Here is a 23,304-nt window from a genome sequence, read left to right on the forward strand (position 1 = left end):
TGTTACACGTTATGGGGCTTTTGAATGGTTAGTAAAGCCATTCGGTTTGACTAACGCTCCTGCAACCTTCTACACTTTGATGAACAAATTATTTCATCCTTTCTTGGATCAGTTCGTTGTCATCTATTTAGATGATATTGTGGTTTACAACAACAATATGGAAGACCATGTGGAACACCTTCGCACGGTATTCAAGGTACTGATGGAAAATAATCTGTGCGTAAAATGTGAAAAATGCAGCTTCGCACAGCCCATAGTACAGTTCCTCGGGCATACAATCAGCCATGGGGAAATCCGGATGGATAGGGACAAGGTGGAAGCTATCCAGGACTGGGAAGCTCCAACAAAGGTACCGGAACTTCGGTCCTTTCTCGGCTTAGCTAACTATTATCGGAGATTCGTCTTCGGTTACTCGGCTATTGCATCCCCCCTCACTAACTTGCTGAAGAAAGACAGAGAGTGGGAATGGAGCAACTTCTGCCAGGAGGCATTTGAGAAACTCAAGGCAGCAATCACCAAGGAACCCGTATTGGCCCTGCCTGATTTCTCGAAAGTTTTTGAAGTCCAGACTGATGCGTCTGACTTTGCTATAGGAGGCGTACTGATGCAAGAGGGCCATCCTATAGCCTTTGAGAGTCGAAAGCTGAACGACGCCGAGAGACGTTATACGGTCCAAGAGAAAGAAATGACGGCAGTAGTCCACTGCCTAAGGACTTGGCGTCATTACTTGTTGGGGGCTCATTTTTTTGTCAAGACTGACAATGTTGCAATAAGCTACTTCCAAACACAGAAGAAGCTATCTACCCAGCAGGCCCGTTGGCAAGATTTCTTGGCCGAATTCGACTACACCCTGGAATACAAACCGGGGAAAGCTAACGTAGTTGCCGATGCTTTGAGTCGAAAGACAGTACTAGCAACCATTGTTAGCTCAGCAAGCAGTGGTATCATCAAGACCATCAAAGAGGGCATGCAACATGACCCCGTGGCGAAACAACTTCTTGTCTTGGCCAGTCAAGGCAAGACTCAGAGATTTTGGGAAGAATATGGTCTCTTGTACACCACTGGCAAAAGAGTATACGTGCCCAAATGGGAAAATCTCAGGCGTACTCTACTGAAAGAAAGTCATGACTCTGCCTGGGCAGGTCATCCAGGGCAAAAACGCACATTGGCCCTGATTGAGTCTTTTTACTACTGGCCTCGGATGCGGAACGACATCGAGGTATACGTGCGCACTTGTCTAGTTTGTCAACGAGACAAGGTGGAATCTAAGCTTCCTGGGGATTTACTTGAGCCGCTGCCAGTTGCGGAGAAGCCATGAGATAACATCACCATGGACTTCATTACGTGTTTGCCTAATTCCGAAGGATTCGGCACCATTATGGTGGTTGTCGATAGATTCAACAAGTATGCAACCTTTTCGGCCACCACTGCCGGTTGCAAAGCTAAAGAGGCAGCACGTATATTCTTGAGGGACATCATAAAATATTGGGGTGTGCCTAAGCACATCATAAGCGATCGAGACCCTATTCACCGGCGCATTCTCGAAAGAATTATTCAGTTTGTTGGGAACTCAACTGCACTTCTCAATAAGTTTCCATCCGCAAACAGATGGACAAACGGAAAGGATTAATGCCTTACTCGAATGCTATCTGAGGCATTATGTCAGCGCCAATCAAAGAGACTGGGCTAAGCTACTGGATATAGCCCAATTCTCTTACAATTTGCAACGCAACGAGGCGACCGGGAAGAGTCCCTTTGAGCTTGCAACTGGGCAACAGCCCAACACTCCTCAATCATTGCCCACCAACGTCGGATTGAACAATCCGGGCGCGTATCACATGGCCAAATTTTGGGAGGAACAAGCTGATTTAGCGAGGTCATATCTTGACAAGGCTGCCCGCAAAAGGAAGAAATGTGCAGACCGGAAACGTCGTCCAGTCAACTATAGGATTGGAGACAAGGTCATGGTGAAATTGAATCCACGGCAGTTCAAATCACTGCGAGGCGTACATCATAGTCTGATTCGCCGATATGAGGGCCCATTCGAAATTGTTGCCAAAGTGGGAATAATCTCTTACCAACTGGACATGCCGCATCATCTGAAAATCTATCCTGTCTTCAATGCTAGCCAACTGAAACCATATTTCGAAGACATGGAAGACAAGGATCGGGCGCAGTCCAGCCGAAGCCAAATTTTTACCACTCCACCAGCAACAGACAAGCAAGTGGAGGCCATCATAGATCATCAGTTGGTCCGTGGAAAATGATAGGGCAATTCAAGCGCACAGTTCCTTATTCACTGGAAAGGAACTTCGCCAAAGGAGGCATCATGGGAGAAGTACGAAGATTTGTGGCAGTTCAGGGAACAAGTCCACAATTATCTTCAGTTGTGTGGCGCCGGGGTCGTCGCCATTTCAAGTGGGGGAAAGTGCACCGCCCCGCCGTCACATCTATTAATTTTTCGCAATTCCAACGACGGCGTGGCTTGCCCGAGCCCAAATCTCGGACAGCCATCAGTGGGAAAACACTTAGGGCCACACAGAAATCATGAGATACCATCAGAAGGCACCTTTGGCAGAGAGTCAACAGACCAAGGGACAAGCAGCCGAAAGTGGGAAGGCATCTTTGACCTTCTGGGCCATGGTTGACAGCAGGATCCCTCTAAGTCTGCCTTTCCAGCTTTGAATTGCGAAAAATTAATAGGTGTGACGGCGGGACGGTGCACTGCCCCACTTGAAATGGCGACAACTCCAACGCCGCACAACTGAAGATAATTGTGGACTTATTCCCTGAACTGCCACAAATCTTCGTACTTTTCCCATGATGCCTTCTGTGGCAAAGTTCCTTTCCAGTAAACAAGGAAATGTGCTCTTGAATTGCCCCATCCTTTTCCACGGACCAACTAATGATCTATGATGGCCTCCCAAATCTGAGTCTCTTTCTTTCGTAGCTTTCTTGCTTGTTTTGTGTGATTGCTATCGCTTTAGCACGATTGTGTTGTTTATTGTCTAAGGGCTAAAGCTAAGTAGCAGTCAAGCTAATTTTGATGCCCTCACCGAACCCTCAGAAAAACGGTTCCGTGACATAAGGCTTGTATGAGAGCACATGGGACTAACGTGGTATTGGGACTGATTGAGGTAACAGTTGTTTTGTCTCACTGGAGTGATAACAAAGAAATAAGTGTATAGAAATTACTCCTAAGGAAATAAAAAACTACACCATTCAAGAAGATGACGACCTCCAACATCAAGTCAAGCACATGAACATGGAGCCATGGACTTGGGTATTCGCTATATTAGTCCAACTAACAAATGTTGAAGTTGGTAACCCTTGCCTATACTTGGAAATAAACTAGAAACAGAAAACTGCCAATGAGTAAAGTCCACAAAATAAGTAATGGAAATCAACCAGAAAAGGATAAGTAAAGTCAAAGAAATTCCATGCTATTCTAATCGTTCCAACAGAAATATGAACCAGAAACAATAGAATCAGAGAAGTCCATGAAAACCTAGATTATAATGAATATGCTAACACAGAATGGAAAATGGCAACAGGAATAATAGAATCAATCCTAGTTTCTAAGGTGGACATCGCAGCTTTTCCTCCAAGCAAAACCCTGCTCAACAACATTGTATATAAGAACTAACGAGTAGCAAGCAATACCTATCTAAATCTATATCCCTACTCAACAATTTTGGATTATGATTAAGGATGCACATAAGTCACAACACATAATTAGAATCTCTAATTATACCACATAACCAATATCACATTGTCATAATTCCAGCATCAAGGTGCAAAGTTTTGTGAGTGTAAAACCAAAGTCTCCTTCTCCTCAATTGGTTCACTTGAACGCGTTCATCCTTATGCCACCATCCATTCTAGGAGGAATGGATCCTTCATCTGCCTTGGAGTAGCTGACGTAGAAAAGCTCAGAGACAATGCCAGTGAAAACAATAAAAGCAGCGCCAGCACCAAAGACTCCCTTCCTCAAAACCTCACAGGACGGAGGATGTTGTGTCAAGTAAGTCCTATACTTTATATGGTAGGCATTCCTAACGGAACCCGCCAGTAAGCACACTTCAGCAATAAAGAAGGTGACCCTGAAAGGTCCAAAAACAAATATGTTCAGAGAGATAAATTTGATTCTCACATATTTGACAAGATTCTTACACACATCAGCGAAATTATTTATTTCCCTACTCCGGCTAGCAAAAGACCAAAATGCAGCTCATGAACCATGTTTAAGGAGAAACGTACCAGCAGGTGATAAATAAAAGAATAGCCCATGCTCTTGACTTTCCTGGTCGCAGCGCCCTCCCACAACATAAACATCGGCTTGCCAACATTATGAGTAGCTGACTAGCCAAAAGGAATAATAATGAACCTACACCCAAGCCAGTTGCAATATCTGATTCATACACACAGTAATTATACTCTGCATCTTTCCTGATAGTTGCCTGAAAATAAAACCCAAAAAGTTAATTTTATTATAAATTTACTAACAATATATGCTACAAAGATTAAATAACCTTATAGACAAAAGAGTTGTGTCAGAAATGTCTTCGTATTAAACTAAACATAAGCGATTAGCACACATTTTGATTTCTATCAATCACTTCTTCTCACTGCTCTGTGATCTCCTAAAGTTTCCTCTTAGGCCACCATCTCAAAGAGTCAACGAAACAACCTCCTTAGATTAGCTGAGTTATGCATATATATAGCACTCCTTCTGAGATAGGATCAACCGATTAACTTAATCCAAGAAGTTGGATGTGAAATTATCTCGGGTCACAGTTACAATTCTGTTCACGTGCTTTTATATATATATATATATATATATATATATATATATATATATATATATATATATATTTTCTTTTGACATGGTAAATTTTTATTCATAAACAGTACTAAGAATTTGCTGGAATTATGTACATTGTGCCAAAAGTGTGAAGACAAAAGCATATCCCTATCTAAATCTACAGGGATTCTAAGGGCTCTAAAATAGATTCAGCTTTATTTGCAAGTTCCATTCTACACCAAAAGTAAAACAAGAAAATGCTGTTGAATTTATCCTCTGGATGTGACTGTGCTTATCTTCAAAGCATCTCAAGTTCCTCTCTTTACAAACTGTCCACCAGATAAAAATGTGACTGCTCATAATGCTTCTATAATTTATTGACATAATCAAAGGCATCTAAGTCACCAACACCTTCATCCGGGTTACAATATTGACATGATATCATGACAAGCTTCAGCATATGCAGTTCTTATTCCAATAAGTAAACCTCACCATATACATAACAATAAAAAATGAGCTAGTTGCCGGGAAAATATTTGTTCTAAACTTAATTTCCTCCATAACGTTTTCGGCTTTTCACATTTTCATTGGCACTTACTGTTGAAAAATGCAAGGACTCATTTTTGTGTTAAGGTACATAATATTAACTATGATGCAATTAAAAAAAACGATGTTCAATGAACATACATCTGAAGACTATTATCCTAGTATATTCTAAAGTGAGCAAGAATTACTGGTACAACGAGCACTAGAAATCGAACATGGTGTTATCTCTAATTTCTTAATCCTCGTATTGGTCTGACTCATCCAAGGAAATTTCAATTTGGTCAAAAATTGAAATATTAATTTAACACAATTGTTCCAATTATGGAACAATGGACCGACCCTGGGTTCTCAAAATGTACTGAGAATGCACCAATATACCCAAAGTTTTATGTAAAACCGATCTATGATGAATATTTAAACATGCACTATCTCAGAGCTAGAGTACCTTTTGTTAAGAAGTACTACAAAGAGTAAAGAGTTTTAGGATAGAAGAAGTAAGATACAATATATGTACTGCAAGTTTAACTCCCATAAAAAGTATGCCGGTGAAGTGATATTGGAACGGAACGTGGCACCTAATACAGACAATGTAGATATGTCGGCTCAATCTTCAAGCAGGTCGGCACAATACATGAATATGTAGCACAAAGGATTAAAATAAAGAGAGTGTTCTGGAATAAAGAGAAACCTAACCAAGTGAAAGGCTAGGTATCCAGAACAGTTACGAGATCAGCAATGTTATAAATGTGTAGTCATACAAGATTGGACAAAATCAGAAATGATCACATTGGATGGTGGTTGCAAGTACACAGAGTAGAAGAGAAGGTTATATGATTTAGTCATATCCTATATAGACCTCCAAATGCATCAATCTATAGGTGTGACACTAAATTTATGGTACTAAAAAGGAAATAGATAGATCTAAGATCACATGCATGGGAAGTTGTCTATAAAACCTACAGTTTCTAGCAATCAACGCAGACTTAGCGAGGAATAAAACATAATGAAAGCAAGGATCCATATAAACAATACTGGTTAGACTAAACCTTAGTTCTTGTTTTTACGTTTACACTAGATCCAGGTAGGGATAAGAGTATATGGGTAAGTGTAAATTAGAAAACCTTCAGCTGTAGAACACCTCAATTTGCCTTGAAGACATTACTTACGAGCAAACAGAATGAGACCAAGCATAGCAGAATACATAGAGGACATATATATGCCAAATCCAAGAAGATTGGATTGCATTGTATTTGATCCATTGATTGATAAACATGGTAAAAGTTCTTAATTATAAGTTTTCTGATAGAAATAAGACTATAATTTGGTAGATTATCTAACGTTATTTTGTTCTCCTTTTCTCTGAGTGCTTTAAATTTTTGGAGCTTATCTAACACAAGTATAAATCATTAGAGATAGAAATATAAGAATCAATTCAGCTCATCTATATATCGGATCAATCTAGCCATGCACATCCGCAAATAACAAAACAACCTCAAACGAGGTGAATTACTTTTATAACAGCCTTTTTCATACTCTCATCAACATTGTTCCTCTGTCCCACATCTTGTAACAGGAGCGGAGCCAAAAGGAAAGTTACTGGTTCGGCCATACCCAGTAGCTTTAGTGCAAACATTGTATTTGTATTGTGAAATTCACTAAATATGTACAAAAATTAAATTCAGAACACAGTTACTATTACCTAATATCATTATCCTAAAATTTAGAACCCATAGTGTATAATCCTGGCTTCGCTTTTCTTTTCCATGCATATGTACACACAGACACACACACTAGTCTATACTGGCAAGGGTTGTAATCAGTGGCGGACGCACGTGGTGGCAAGCGGGTTCAAGCTGCGTAAATTTTGTATAAATATTTTATTAGAACCCACTTAACAACTGCTATTTTACGAATAAAGTTATGTACTTCTAAGATTGAACCCGCTTGCACAAAATTCTGGGTCCGCCACTGGTTGTAATGGACAACAACAACAAGAAGCATGTACCAGGCCAGCAATTGTCTCTAGAGGGGCATCACCCTGCATGTTCAAAATTCAAAAGAATCCCTTCAAAAGCTCTGCTAAACTTTCTTTCCCTTTTTTTTAAAGTTTATTAAATCAACTTCTGGGTCCTTCCCTGGACATCAACTCAACAAGCTAGAAAGTAAAAACTATGTATCCAATTATCCTCAACCTGGAAAAGGCTTGCTTGTGTTATTTCATAACGACTGTTCATAGGGTACAGATAGTTTTAAGAGCTGAGACTTTGTAACCCTAAAATAGCTAATAATTTGAGCATGGAGTTCAATTTACCAACTCAAAATACAAAGACTCCCAATACAATATATATATATAATATGATAGTTAAAGCTAGTAAATAAGAACTCACAGTGGCTCTTCTCTGTTCAGCAGCAACAGCAAGTCCAAAAGCAATCAGATCAAACACAAAAACCACTACCAGTAACAGCGTCGATGCCATCTTCCTATTACCAACTTTATCTTCTTTCTTTCTTTTTTTCCCCCTCTGCAGCCAAAATAGCGTAACTTTACTATATAAAAGAATGTTAGATGCGTATACGTAAGTTAGAAACTGAACATAGAAGTATACCAACAAAGAAAAAAGGAAAAGAGTGGGAGTATTTGAATTAATGGGGTACTTGCTGAGTAAGTAAAAGCTATGAGAGGAGGCTTCTGCCTTCTTGGAAGATGTCCAAATTACTTTATTCTTTTTCTGCTTTGTATACTCAGCTAGCTTTCCTGATTCTTCTTTAGACTGCTGCTTATTTTTATATTTCTCTTACTCTTTCTGTCGAGAGGCCACTATTTTAATTTTATTGAACCAGTTTAAAAGTTATTGAGTTCTAAATTTAATATTTTTATATATTTAATAAAATTTTTAATATAAATATATTGATTAAATAAAAGTTATTGGGTTCCGAACTTCTAACTTCGTCCCTGTTTCTAGCATATATTATTCCCACCCATGCTAAACCAACTATAGGATTTAAGTTACTTAAAGATTTTTTTACATTATTCCGTAATTTAACCAAATGGTATAAGTTAGTTATCTTTTCTTATCAGATTATAAATTAGTATTTGTTATAAAAATTTGTCTATAATTTTTGTTTGTAAAATAAATTATATTACTTAAATATAATTAAATTAAAGAAATATATATATATATATATATATATATATATATATATATATATATATATATGCAAACACATGACATGTATTTAATAATATCGTATAATCATTAAATGCGAATAAATTTTCACCATCCTTACAAATTTTGTTGTAGAAAGTTACTGTTTTCGTCTTTAAATAAAATGGTCACGGTTCCATTAAAGGAAAAGTAAAGTGGTCACGTGTGTTCCACCAGGTGCAATGAAGCGCGTCCAACTAATCTTTGTTTCTTTTCTAATTTTAGAGGCATGAGAGACTACACCCCTTTGACATCTTTCAAATTTTATCGGCTAATCTTTGCAAAAGTTTTTGAATTTGAATAAAGAGAAATATTGGAGAAACCTTATTAAAGAATATACATGATTGACCTATAAGGACTTTATATGTTATGCTATCTAAATTGAAGGCCTAAATCAGAGGCGAACCTATAATTTAATGACTACGAGTGCTATTACTTTTAATGCAAATCAGCTATTTGTGAAGGAGACTGTATTTAGTCGGTTCGATTCGTTTGACTTTTTTTTTCGATTTGATCCATTTTGAATTAGTTCATTTCAATTTATAAGTTTTTTTATACAAAAATAATTACGTTATCATCAAACCGAATAAATTTTATCAAGTCGATCTAATTCTCTCGATTTAAATTCTATCGAATAATGTGACTTAAAAATATAAAATAAATAAAATTTTGAATAGCAAATAAACCCCTTAATCTACATATAACTAGATTAGTATTATGTCTATATATATTGTATTATAAATATATAATTATCACGTGTGTTCCCATTGATAATTGGTTTGAATTCAAGGCAACTTAAATTACTGAATATCTCTTCTGTATTATTGTTTAATATCTTTAGATTTTTCCTTTCAAGCACTAATAATTTTCATTTACCAGTGATGACAAAACTATTAATGCCACTTTCTCCAATAACGAGCCCATCAACTTGTTTAGCACCAGCACTACCCTTTGTTGCCTGCGGGATACAAATGCCCGCATATTTAATGTGTTAAAACCATTTTCGTACAAGTTGAGGTAAATGTCTAAAGCAATATCCAGTATATTTTCTGTTTGTTTTAGCAATAAGCTAGTACTGTCGTTACAATTCAACAGTCCAGGGATAGCCCTTTTTTCCATCATAACTTTCATAACTTTCCACCGAATAAATATCTTACTGATACAAACTTAGAGACTCGGTGTCACGACCGAAACCGATGGGCCGCGACGGGCACTTGCTACCTTTTTCAACTGAGTACCAACATAACGTATCTTTCGTATCATACTATCATGGTCATGTGGTACCTTGTATGGTACTAGTCCATAAATATCGGGTATTATAGCCCGGACCGTATTTTTATCCCAAATTGACAATCACCAACGAAACTCATTTTCTTTGACTTGCTTACCCTCTCACCTTCGCGAATTTACTTATCACTTGTTTGAAATAGCATAATACTTATAACCTCAAAATAATCTTGTTCCCGAACTTACGTCGATTAACTTACGACGAAACTTTAACGTACGAAAATGCGGGATGTAACATCTCATTTCCGAACTTATATCAATTTACTTATGGCATACTTTCACGTACGAAAACATGGGGTGTAACATCATTCCCCCTTTGGAATATTTGTCCTCAAATGTTGACCGATGCACTTATCTTTATCATAACCTATAGCTCTTGCGAATACTTTAGTACTCTCCTTGCCATCTAGGCAACTGTTTTGTAAATAAATCCAAAGGCCGGGACATTCCCCCCTTTAGGCCTCTTTCTCACACCATGACTTGTGGTTTGCTACCAAACTCGAGGTTACTCTCGTTGCTTATACTATATATATAAATCTAAGTCCTTTAATGCTTCTTCATCACTGTTCATCTTAAGAATGATGGCATATTCTCATCTCATACTTTGTAACTTTTATCCATCCATTGTTGATTCACCTCAATATTGATCTGCAATCTACTACTGATAACTTGGCCTCTTATGTAATACTGCCGCTAGGGCTCACGTCTCCTCGGAAAATATCTGAAATGATTAGACTGATCCACCTAGGGGCGATACTATACTTCCATAATTGTATTTCATAGCATTCCAATATGATTCATCTTATGGGGGTATTCTAATCCTGTGTCGTCCATGAAATCCCTTTTTTCAAATCATTACTCAATCGAAGGTCCAAATGTCACCCTTTATCTATCACAATTACACATTTATTCTACTATCACGATAGCATTCCATCTCTTCTAAATGTTACTAGCCTTAGACTCTTTTGAGTTCATTCAGGCTATACTGAGCTTTCTATAACTTAGACAAACCATCAACTCTTTTGTTTTCATGGGCTTAATCCTGAGGACCTATCTATTCCCGTCAGCTTCTCACTTGCCATTTCTTATCCTTACTCATGTCTTCCTAAAACTTTATCGTTTTACCATACTTTAGCTTGCGGCCTACACATATCTATTTATACTACTCGCAAACTTCCTTCAACTTGCTTGCATCATAGATTTCCTTATGTCATCCTGAAATATCAAGCGAGACATCACATCGTCTCTAACTCTTCTTTACTCTCTTAATTAGACTTCTCGATACCTAGAAACCATAGGCTGGAAAATGTGCCACTGATGACGCCGCTATAATTCCTGGATACTGAATCCCAGCGCTTCTAGCCTTCTATCCGAAGTATGGACTATACATAACCTTCTGCATGTGAGTATCTCGTACGTTGTTTATCTTTACCTTACTTACCTTAAAATCTCGCATCACATCTTCTATCTCCTTCATGAACTTCCTTCCACATAGGTATAATTCACATCCACAACTTGAAACTCTATTATAATACTTGCAACTCTGGTCCATACACGATTCGGTAGAAGATTCATACTGACTTCTTATGAGGCTGATACTCTTCTAACTGGCTTTTTCGTAGGGCCATTATAGAATATGGTTGTTGTACTATCTCTCTTGTACCTCTGATATTAAGGGTGATCCTGCAATGTTCTCAATCACGATTTCTATAATTTTCTGGGTCCAATAATCACACTTCTAATTTACTTGGTTGATGTAACTCTTTAGTTTCATCTTCCTTCTGATCAGCCTTTATGTAGGCTTAAGCTATATTCCGCTCTGCGGCTCCTAGTATTAGCTATTTCTTTAGCCTTTCATGGGCGCTATGGAATATCCCTGATACAACCTTTTAACAATTCAACCATTTGTCTATGACCTGGACTTAATTCTTTCTTTTAACTTATACCAGAGTCTTCTACGACTGTATGATTGTCAACATATATGCTGCATGGATAATACTCTGAAATCTTAAGAGCATTCATAACGTAACCAACTCTGGATCTTTGATCGAATAATTTCTTTCGTTCCTTCCCAGCTTTCTTTAAACGTAAGCTATTACTTTTTCTGGTCTTTCTGTCCCCTTGTTGCGTGCATACTTAGCTTATCTTAGTTCTCACGCATGCCGGAATTTTCATACAACTCATATAATCTTGAATATCACCTTTTTATTTTTTTCTTCTTCCCGTTCATTAGCCACGATAGGTGCCACTTTCTTATGGAGTGCATACATTGTTGTTGTGAGACTGTTGTTACAAGACCATTTCCTCTTTAGGTAATTGTGCTTAGGTTGAAGCCTTCTTCCTTATTTCCTCAGGTAGTCTTTTGTTGGAGTACTTAGGGAAGACCTTCTGACTCTTGTAAAGCTGCGAGCTTATTACATCGTATACTTGACGGAATTTTTGATGTCCTTCCTCGCCTATAATTATCCGTAGTTACTTACCTCCATGCCCTTGTGCTTGTAGGGTTGCTCCTGAACTGATATTTTGATTGTCTTCCCAGTGACACTCTCTTTTATTTCCGTAACACTCATACGGTACATTTAACTACCCCAACTCCTATCTAAATATTTCTCAAGGATCACGATGTCATACCTGCGAGACTGAATTCTCCGTGTTGGGGTTCACTATGTTTATCTTGCATGATATGTTGATTTGTCTGTATCCTCTTGTCTAGCCATAACTAGGCTCTTCCTCAATCAACTGCTAACAATTCGTTGGCCCATTCTCATATCAACATTCTGCGTAATCTTTCTTGGTTATTTCCTTTGTCTTAACTTACGTCTCGCACTGGCTCCTTATCTATTAATAATATCTCGGGCAGGAACCCTTACTTCCTCTCCTTGACGTCGTGTTTGTATAATGTTCTGGAATCGTTACATATCTGTAGGATTTGAATGAGTGCAACCTCATCCCTTTTTCATTTTTATCGCATTCTCCCTTTACCATTCCATAGTTATTAAAACCACTTAATTCTGACTTAATGCCACATCACTCCATATTCTCCCCTTTAGGGGAGTACTAAGATTTAGTGCTATGACGATCTACCTATAGATATTTTACCTCTAATCTTTGGCGTCTTTTCATATCATCGATGAACCTTACTCGCCTTGCAGTAATCCTTCTGTACCAAGAATAACAAAATTCCTTACTCACGAGGGTGACACTTAGTGTAACTGGCACACATAGTCCCTTAAGCTTAACTTTGCTCATATTACTTGCTTTAGGCAAGCATCTTCATGTATGACCTTTAAAGGTTATTCTTCTGTCGTCCATTCTATTATTTCCGAAATGCAATATGAAATTCTCATGATGCTGACTATTATCAAATCACTCAATCCCTAATTCATGTTTAGTTTATCTTGTTCACCAGCCCATACTGATTTCTATTACTCTAGGGTCTAACTTTTTCTTTTGGTAATCACGATAGAGTCACAAACTTATTTCTCAAAATGAGGATATGACTTTATAGCCTATACTCTTTTGTTGTCTAAAGGCCTTTCACCTCTCGTCTTTTCCTTCACTTGACTATAGACTCTGTAATACTGTCATTTTTTTTTATCTACCGTTGTCATCCATGTATCACATCTTACTCATAATGCTTCATTAACTCTCTTCTTATTTTTTCTGCTAACATTTCTATCTATCACTTTATTCTGAAAACCTCAACAAGACATTCTTTTGCTTTTAGTTCCCCTTGCTCCATCCACTGGCTATTCGGATCGCCTAACGTTCTCTCTCTACTAGGAACGGGAGTTATACTAAGATAATATTTATCCCTTCCAGGATTCCAGTACCTATCTTTTTAATACCCATATCTAGTTGTACTATTTTAGAGTGCATCATCTGGGTGTCTTACAAGGAGATCTATTAGCACATTTGCAATATCCTTCAGAAATGTCAACTAACGCAAATAATCCATCCACCATTTTGGGTTACTCTAAACACATCTAGATTCTGATATCTCGGCCTTCTCTTAAACCATATATGTTAGCTCTCATAGGGCATAACTAAGATGGGTGTGGGCGACTGTACATACATCTATTATTGTTGAAGGTAACTCAAAAGGCTTATATTTCTCTGCCTGAATTGTAATATTGTTAATCTTCATTAACTGTGTAGCTCGTACCCTCCTTCACCTTACTTCTTTTATTTATTGAAACTTATATCTACCTTTTAAATCTCTCATTTCTTTTCACCATATGGGTGGGTAGATATTCTTGCCTTAAGGCTCCTTATTAAGAAGCTTTATATGTCTTAGTACATACATGATCTGCTGAAGACCTTACATTTACCCATCATAAGCATCATGTAAAAATCAAGTTCCTCTGATCCAACTTTTTCATGGCCACAGTCAATCTCTTACCAGCTGTCTTTTGGATGTAGGTATCATTGTATTACGAATAAAATAGAGTTTAAGAGTTTGAATTCATATAACTGAGCTCTACCACACGATCTAGAGTAAGAAGAAAGAGTGACAGTCCTAAATGCCCAGTAGCCTCCTGCTTATAAGTGTGGTGCACAACACACCCATAAATAAGACTCTACTAGATACGGCTTGTAGACTCTCTAGGACAGAACTGCTTTGATACCACTTTTGTCACGACCCAAACCGATGGGCCGCGATGATCACCCGGTACCTTTCTCAACCGAGTACCAATGTAATGTATCTTTCGTATCATACTATTATGGTCATGTGGTACCTTGTATGGCACTAGTCATAAATATCGGGTATTATAGCTTGAATCGTATTTTTTCCCCAAATTGACAATCACCAACGAAACTCATTTTTTTTACTTGCTTACCCTCTTACTTTCACGAATTTACTTATCACTTGTTTGAAATAACATAATACTTATAACCTCAAAATAATCTTGTTCCCGAGCTTACGTCGATTAACTTACGACGAAATTTTAACGTACGAAAATGCGGGATGTAAGATCTCATTTCCGAGCTTATATCAATTTACTTATGGCGTACTTTCACGTATGAAAACATGGGGTGTAACAGTATTAAACCACATAACGCACAAAAAATAGAAATTATTGTGCATGTTTGCTTGTCACCAATCTTCTTAAGTATTGCAGCAAGTTCTTGCTGTAAAATACACAAAAACCTCTTTATTAACTAGCCATGCAACAAAATTAGGATAGAAAGCAGCTGAGTAATCCAGCAAATTGTTCACTACTTAATCAGCATAAAAGGAGTGCAAATGCACACAGCAGGACAAGTCAACACTAGAAAAGCAATACTTAACTCTATTTCAAAATTAAAACTAAATGTACAAAGTCATCTTAGCATTTCATAAGCATCTGAATGATTCTGAAAATATATAAAAGAAAAATAACTCCAACAATGGACACTAATATATCAAACGACATTGTCAAAAGTTTTTTTTGAAACAAAAGAAAAAAAGAGAGATCAGTTTTATAAAAGAAATACCTAAATTGCATCGAAACCACAATTTTTTAACTTTCTCCGGCTAGGATGTGAGAAATTTCATGAAGGATATGGGAAAACTAAACATAAGAGTAATAAAAGTTTTACAATGGGAGAACTACAAAGGAAACGATTTTAAATAAAGCTAGTGGAAAGTGTAGACGAGAAGGAGAAGAGAGCGAGTAGGGAGCATTATAAGTTGGCTAATAAAGAGGCAAAGCTAGCAGTTACGGCGGCCAAAACTACAGCTTTTAGTCATTTGTATGAGGAACTCGAGAGCCGAGGTGGGGATAAGAGGTTTTTCATGTTAGCCAAGGCGCGAGAAAGGAAGGTGCGTGACTTGGACCAAGTAAAGTGCATCAAGGACGAAGAAGGTAGAGTTTTGTTGGATGAGGGGCTTATCTATCGGAGATGGCAAATCTACTCCCATAATCTCTTGAACGGGGAGGGGGACAGGAGCATTGTACTGGGTGATTTGGAAATATCTGGGAGTCATTGTGAATTTGGGTATTGTAAGTGGATTAGTATTGATGAAGTTGAGGGAGCTATGCGTAAGATGAGCAAGGGCAAAGCGACCGGGCCGGATGAAATTCGGGTAGAGTTTTGGAAGAGTGCGGGTAAGGCAGGCTTGGAGTGGCTCACCAGGATATTTAATGTCATTTTTAGAACAAAAAAGATGTCCGAAGAGTGGAGGTGGAGCACGATGGTTTCTGTATATAAGAACTTTCGGGGTATCAAGCTGCTTAGTCATACTATGAAAGTTTGGGAGAGAGTGATAGAGCTAAGGATGATGAGGAGTGTGTCTATTTTTGAGAACCAGTTTGGGTTTATGCTGGAGCATTCGACTACAGAAGCCATCCACCTTGTTAGGAGATTGATGGAGAAGTACAGGGAGAGAAAGAAGGACTTGCATATGGTGTTCATCGACTTAGTAAAGGCGTACGATAAAGTTCTGAGAGAGGTTTTATGGAGATGTTTGGAAGCTAGAGGTGTACATGTTGCCTACGTTAGTTTGATTAAGGACATGTATGATGGAGTAAAGACCCGAGTGAGGATGGTGGTGGGGACTCGGACCATTTTTCGGTTATGATGGGGTTGCGTCATGGATCGACACTCAGCCCTTTTTTATTTGCTCTGGTGATGGACGTAGTGACGCGCCACATCCAATGGGGGTGTCGTGGTGCATGTTATTTTCAGATGATATTATATTTATTGACGAGAAGCGAGATGGTGTGAACGCGCAATTAGAGGTATGGAGGCAGACCTTGGAATCTAAAGGTTTCAAGTTGAGCAGGACCAAGACAGAATACTTGGAGTGTAACTTTAGTAGCGAGACTCAAGGAGGGGAAGGGGAGGTGAGTCTGGACTCGCAGGTCATCCCTAGGATAGGGAGTTTTAAGTACCTTGGGTCTATTATTCAGGGGGGTGGGGAGATAGATGAAGATGTCACACATCGTATTGGGGCGGGATGGATAAAATGGAGACTCGCTTCCGGTATTTTGTATGACAAGAAAGTGCCACCGAAACTTAAGGGTAAGTTCTACAGAGTGGCGGTCAGACCAACGATGTTGTATGGGGCTGAGTGTTGGCCAGTCAAGACCGCTCATGTCCAGAAGATGAAGGTAGCAGAGATGAGAATATTGAGATGGATGTGCGAGCACACCATGTTAGATTGGATCAGGAATGACGTTATTCGCGACAAGGTAGGTGTGGCCCCTATTGAGGACAAGATGCGGGAAGCGCGACTTAGATGGTTTGTTCATGTGGGGAGGAGCACAGACGCCCCGGTGAGGAGATGTGAGAGGTTGACTTTGGGGGGCCCACAGATAGGTGAAGGTAGGCCAAAGAAGAGGTGGGAGAGGTGATTAGGCAAGACATGGCATAGCTTCAGCTGACCGAGGACATAACCCTTGATAGGAAGATATGAAGGTCGAGGATTAGGATAGTAGATTAGGTAGTCTAGAGTGTTCATAACAATAGTATGGGCACGCAGTACACCGCCCCGCCATCGCACCTATTAATTTTTGGCAAAACCAGCGATAGCGAGCCTTGTCCGAGCTCAACTCTCGGACTGCCATCAGTGGGCCATGGTTGACATCATATTCCACAAAGTCTGCCTTTCCAGATTTTCATGCAGGAATCCAGGCAACTTCCCATGCAGGAATCCAGGCAACTTTCCATGCTGAAATCCAGGCAGCTTTTCATCCAGGAATCCAGGCAGCTTTCCAGGCTGGAATGCACCAGGCTGTTTTAACAGCCAACCACCCCTTTGTATAGCCATTTTAGTTCTATAAATAGGCTTTGTTTTCATTCTTTGTAAGGGATCAGATATTGAATAAACACAACAGAAAATTGGCACTTGCCTCCCAAATTCGAGTCTCTTTATTTCAAAGCTTTCTTGCTTGTTTCGTGTGATTGCCATCGCTTTAGCACGATTGTGCTATTTATTGTCAAAGGGCTGAAGCTAAGTAGCAGTCAGGCTTACTTTGTTGCCCTCGCCGAACCTTCAGAAAAACGGTTCCGCGACAAATTGGTACCAGAGCCTAGGTTCTTGCATGGCTAAGAACTCACAACGTAACATTAAAGAAACCCACATTGAAGAGAACCCAGAACCACAAAGAGGCATGGGTCGAAAGCGCGACAAAATTAGGGCCAGGGACACATCTCCACCTGAAAGCAGAGTTGCTGCCCTATACTGCACCAGAAACTTCTCAAGCTATATCTCTAGATGAGAGAGTTTGTATGATAGAAAAGGGTCTAGAGGTCGCACATCATCGTATTTCCGCTGCAGAAATCAATATTTCACTTGAGTCAGTTGCCCTTGATGGACTTCAAGAAGTCAAAGGGAACGTTCAGGAGCAAGATGACGGGCTAAACAACCTTGAACTCAAGCTCACTGAGGCTTTGTCTTCCTTACAGGCAGAAGTTGAAGCTTTAAAACAGCGCCTAGAGGAGACAGCAGGAACCACTGGGCGAGGTCCCATCACTGTCCGAGAAACACGTATTGAGGCTCCCAAAACCAAAGAATTTCGGGGTGAAAGAAGTGCTCAAGACGTGGAAAACTTCTTGTGGCAGCTGGATGCTTATTTCGAACATGTAAGCATTACCAACGATGCTGCCAAAATCCGAACGGCAGCCATGTATTTATCAGAAACCGCCATACTTTGGTGGTGCAGAAAGAAGGCAGATATGGAGAAAGGAACGTGCTTCATTGACATTTGGAAGCAGTTCAAAGAGGAGCTAAAATGGCAGTTTTATCCTCAAAACGTTGTGCACGAAGCTCGCCGACAGTTGAGGGAGCTTAGGCAAACATCATCCATCCGTGAGTACATAAAGGATTTTACAAAACTCACCCTTCAGATCCCCAACTTGACCAGTGAGGATCTATTATTCCATTTCTTGGATGGCTTGCAGTATTGGGCCAAACAAGAATTGCAAAGGCGACAGATCGACAACATCGATTAGGCTATTGTAGTAGCCGAGTCATTGGCAGATTTCCAGACCGGAGCGTCTAAGGGAAATAACAATCGGAGCCAAGCTGCTGCTGCTCCAAAGACGGACACCCACCGAGGCAAAGGCAAGTTTGTTCCCAATTTGAACAGTGATAATCGAGGTAACCGCAACAACTCTTCTAATTATTGCAAGGATTACGATGAGAAGAGAAAAGGAGGCGCACCGAAGGCTGCTCAGCGAGATGTTTGCTATCTCTGCGGAAATCATTCTCATAATGCTCGAGATTGTCCTACTCTGAAAAAATTAGGAGCAATTGTCGCAGCACACCAGCAGCAAGGACAAACTGCTGTGCAACCCGAAGAGCGAAGAGCACCAGCTGATGGTGCAGGACAAGGGAAGAACAAGGCCGTAGGCTTGTTCAATCATATGGCCTTGATAAACCATATGACCATTGCCGCTATTGCTGCCCAATCGCCTCGTGTGAGGCCCCGTGAATCTTTATTCGTCGATGCCAAGTTAAACAGCAAAGACGTACGCATTATGGTGGATACAGGTGCAACTCATAATTTTGTGACAGAGGAACAAGCTAGGGAGCTTGGACTTGTCTTTATTTCCAGTGACACGATAATGAAGACTGTCAATGCCCTTCCCTCTACTGTTCATGGCTTTGCTCCTAACGTACAAATTGCTTTAGGAGACTGGCAGGGATTAACGGATTTCACCGTTGCTCCCATGGATGTCTTCGACATCATTCTGGGATTGGACTTTTGGTACGAGGTCAACGCACTTATTGCACCACGTATCAACCAGCTTCACATAAGCGATCCTGGAGGTTCGTGTATTGTGCCCCTTGTTCGGGTACCACAAACTGGAGTGCATCTGTCAGCGATGCAACTTGTGAAAGGTTTCAAGAAAAGAGAACTAACATTTCTTGCAACCCTGATGGGAATCGTTGAGCATTCCCTTGAGGCAGTAGCATTGCCTCCCCGCATTGAGCAAGTCCTTGATGAGAATAAGGACGTGATGCCGGAAGAACTTCCCAAACATTTGCCACCACAAAGGGAAGTTGATCATCAGATCGAGCTAGTTCCAGGGGCAAAGCCACCTGCCATGTCGCCTTATCGCATGGCGCCCCCGGAATTGGAGGAATTGAGGAAGCAACTCAAGGAGTTGCTAGAGGCTGTCCACATACGACCATCCAAGGCACCTTACGGAGCTCCTGTCTTATTTCAGAAGAAGAAGGAGGGTACCATGCGGTTATGTATTGATTATAGGGCCCTTAACAAGGTCACAGTGAAGAACAAGTACCATATCCCTCTCATTGCTGATTTATTTGACCGCTTGGGGCAGGCCAAGGTGTTCACCAAGATGGATCTGAGGAAAGGTTACTACCAAGTGTGGATTGCCGACGGAGATGAGCCCAAGACAACTTGTGTTACACGATATGGGGCTTTTGAATGGTTAGTAATGCCATTCGGTTTAACAAACGCTCCAGCAACCTTCTGCACTTTGATGAACAAACTATTTCATCCCTTCTTGGATCAGTTCGTTGTCATCTATCTAGATGATATTGTGGTTTACAGCAACAATATGGAAGACCATGCGGAACACCTTCGCAAGGTATTCAAGGTACTAAGGGAAAATGATCTGTGCGTCAAACGTGAGAAGTGCAGCTTCGCACAGCCCATAGTACAATTCCTCGGGCATACAATTAGCTATGGGGAAATTCGGATGGATAGGGACAAGGTGGAAGCTATCCAGGACTGGGAAGCTCCAACAAAGGTGCCGGAACTTCGGTCCTTTCTCGGTTTAGCCAACTATTATCGGAGATTCATCTTCGGTTACTCGACTATTGCATCTCCCCTCACTGATTTGCTGAAGAAAGACAGAGAGTGGGAATGGAGCGACATATGCCAGAAGGCATTCGAGAAACTCAAGGCAGCAATCACCAAGGAACCCGTATTGGCCCTGCCTGATTTCTCGAAAGTATTTGAAGTCCAGACTGATGCGTCTGACTTTGCTATAGGAGGCGTACTGATGCAAGAAGGCCATCCTATAGCCTTTGAGAGTCGAAAGCTGAACGACGCTGAAAGGCGTTACACTGTCCAAGAGAAAGAAATGACTGTTGTAGTCCACTGCCTAAGGACTTGGCGTCATTACTTGTTGGGAGCACATTTTGTTGTCAAGACTGACAACGTTGCAACAAGTTACTTCCAAACACAGAAGAAGCTATCTGCCAAGCAAGCTCGTTGGTAAGACTTCTTGGCCGAATTCGACTACACCCTGGAATACAAACCAGGGAAAGCTAACGTGGTTGCCGATGCTTTGAGTCGCAAGACAATATTAGCAAACATGGTTAGCTCAGCAAGCAGTGGCATCATCAAGACCATCAAGGAAGGTATGCAACATGATCCCGTGGTAAAATAGCTTATTGCCTTGGCCAGTCAAGGCAAAACTCAGTGCTTTTGGGAAGGAAGAAGATGGTCTATTGTACACCACTGGCAAAAGGGTTTACGTGCCCAAATGGGCAAATCTCCGGCGCACTCTGCTGAAAGAAGGTCATGACTCTGCCTGGGCAGGTCATCCAGGGCAAAAACGCACGATGGCCCTGATCGAGTCTTCTTATTATTGGCCTCGGATGCGGGACGACATCGAGGTATATGTACGCACTTGTCTAGTTTGTCAGCAAGACAAGGTGGAATCCAAGCTTCCTGGGGGATTACTTGAGCCGCTGCCAGTTGCGGCGAAGCCATGGGACAGTATAACCATGGACTTCATCACGTGTTTGCCAAATTCGGAGGGATTCGGCACCATTATGGTGGTTGTCGATAGATTCACCAAGTATGCAACATTTTCGACCACCACTGCCGGTTGCAAAGCTAAAGAGGCAGCACGCATATTCTTGAGGGACATCGTGAAGTACTGGGGCGTGCCTAAGCACATCGTAAGCGATCGTGACCCTCGTTTCACCGGCGCATTCTGGAAAAAATTGTTCAGCTTGTTGGGAACTCAACTGCACTTCTCAACAAGTTTTCATCCACAAACGGATGGACAAACGGAAAGGATTAATGCCTTGCTTGAATGCTATCTGAGGCATTATGTCAGCGCCAATCAAAGAGACTGGGCTAAGCTACTGGACATAGCTCAATTCTCTTACAATTTGCAATGCAGCGAGGCGACTGGGAAGAGTCCCTTTGAGCTTGCAACTGGGCAACAGCCCAACACTCCTCAATCATTGCCCGCCAACGTCGGATTGAAGAATCCGGGGGCTTTTCACATGGCCAAGTTTTGGGAGGAACAAGCCGACCTGGCCAGGTCATATCTTGACAAGGCAGCCCGCAAAATGAAGAAATTTGCGGATAGGAAGCGTCGCCCAGTCAACTACAGGATTGGAGACAGGGTCATGGTGAAATTAAATCCACGGCAGTTCAAATCACTGCGAGGCGTACATCATAGTCTGATTCGCCGATATGAGGGCCCATTCGAAATTGTTGCCAAAGTGGGGATAATATCATATCGACTGGACATGCCGCGTCATCTGAAAATCTATCCAGTCTTCCATGCTAGCCAATTGAAACCATATTTCGAAGACAAGGAAGACAAGGATCGGGTGCAGTCCAGCCGAAGCCAATTTTTTGCTACTCCGCCAGCAACAGACAAGCAATTGGAAGCCATCATAGATCATCAATTGGTCCGTGGAAAAGGATGGGGCAATTCAAGCGCACAGTTCCTTGTTCATTAGAAAGGAACTTCGCTAGAGGAGGCATCATGGGAGAAGTTTGAAGATTTGTGGCAGTTCAGGGAACAAGTCCACAATTATCTTCAGTTGTGTGGTGCCGGGGTCGTCGCCATTTCAGGTGGGGGAGCGTGCACCGCCCCGCCATCGCACCTATTAATTTTCGGCAAAACCAGCGATAGCGAGCCTTGTCCGAGCTCAACTCTCGGACTGCCATCAGTGGGCCATGGTTGACATCATATTCCACAAAGTCTGCCTTTCCAGATTTTCATGCAGGAATCCAGGCAACTTCCCATGCAGGAATCCAGGCAACTTTCCATGCTGAAATCCAGGCAGCTTTTTATCCAGGAATCCAGGCAGCTTTCCAGGCTAGAATGCACCAGGCTGTTTTAACAGCCAACCACCCCTTTGTATAGCCATTTTAGTTCTATAAATAGGCTTTGTTTTCATTCTTTGTAAGGGATTAGATATTGAATAAACACAACAGAAAATTTGCACTTGCCTCCCAAATTCGAGTCTCTTTATTTCAAAGCTTTCTTGCTTGTTTCATGTGATTGCCATCGCTTTAGCACGATTGTGCTATTTATTGTCAAAGGGCTGAAGCTAAGTAGCAGTCAGGCTTACTTTGCTGCCCTCGCCGAACCTTCAGAAAAACGGTTCCGCGACAAATAGTCTCGCTTTCTGTTGGTAGTAGGTTTCTGTTATTTTCTTTCATTGTTGAACACCTTACTATCTTGTTGTTTTATTCTACTTTTATATGGCTTTTTGGTACTGTCCCTTCTTGCCTATATTTTCAT

At 40.6% G+C, this 23,304-nt stretch overlaps 1 protein-coding gene and 1 pseudogene across 1 annotated transcript; one reads left to right on the forward strand and one right to left on the reverse strand.

Annotated features, from left to right (window-relative positions):
* Positions 1 to 3,422: 3,422 nt before the first annotated feature.
* On the reverse strand, positions 3,423 to 8,072 carry LOC104115557 (uncharacterized). Its single transcript, XM_070195610.1, has 4 exons — positions 7,957 to 8,072; positions 7,738 to 7,872; positions 4,261 to 4,460; positions 3,423 to 4,103 (listed from the first exon to the last, which is right to left on the reverse strand). The coding sequence occupies exons 2-4, from the start codon at positions 7,825 to 7,827 to the stop codon at positions 3,845 to 3,847; spliced, it is 549 nt and encodes a 182-aa protein (XP_070051711.1). The 5' UTR covers positions 7,828 to 7,872; positions 7,957 to 8,072; the 3' UTR covers positions 3,423 to 3,844.
* Positions 8,073 to 14,875: 6,803 nt separating this feature from the next.
* LOC138905098 (uncharacterized) lies at positions 14,876 to 22,923 on the forward strand (annotated as a pseudogene).
* The last annotated feature ends 381 nt before the right edge of the window (positions 22,924 to 23,304 follow it).

This window comes from Nicotiana tomentosiformis, chromosome 2 (assembly GCF_000390325.3).
Source record: "Nicotiana tomentosiformis chromosome 2, ASM39032v3, whole genome shotgun sequence".
Lineage (NCBI taxonomy): Eukaryota > Viridiplantae > Streptophyta > Magnoliopsida > Solanales > Solanaceae > Nicotiana > Nicotiana tomentosiformis.

Excerpts from the sequence above, each read along its gene's own strand:
- LOC104115557 (XM_070195610.1), bottom strand. The coding sequence starts at position 7,827 with ATGGCATCGACGCTGTTACTGGTAGTGGTTTTTGTGTTTGATCTGATT. Across the intron at positions 4,461-7,737 it reads CTGAACAGAGAAGAGCCACT|GCAACTATCAGGAAAGATGC; the intron begins GTGAGTTCTTAT and ends TTTTATTTTCAG. Across the intron at positions 4,104-4,260 it reads CTTTTATTTATCACCTGCTG|GGTCACCTTCTTTATTGCTG; the intron begins GTACGTTTCTCC and ends TGGACCTTTCAG.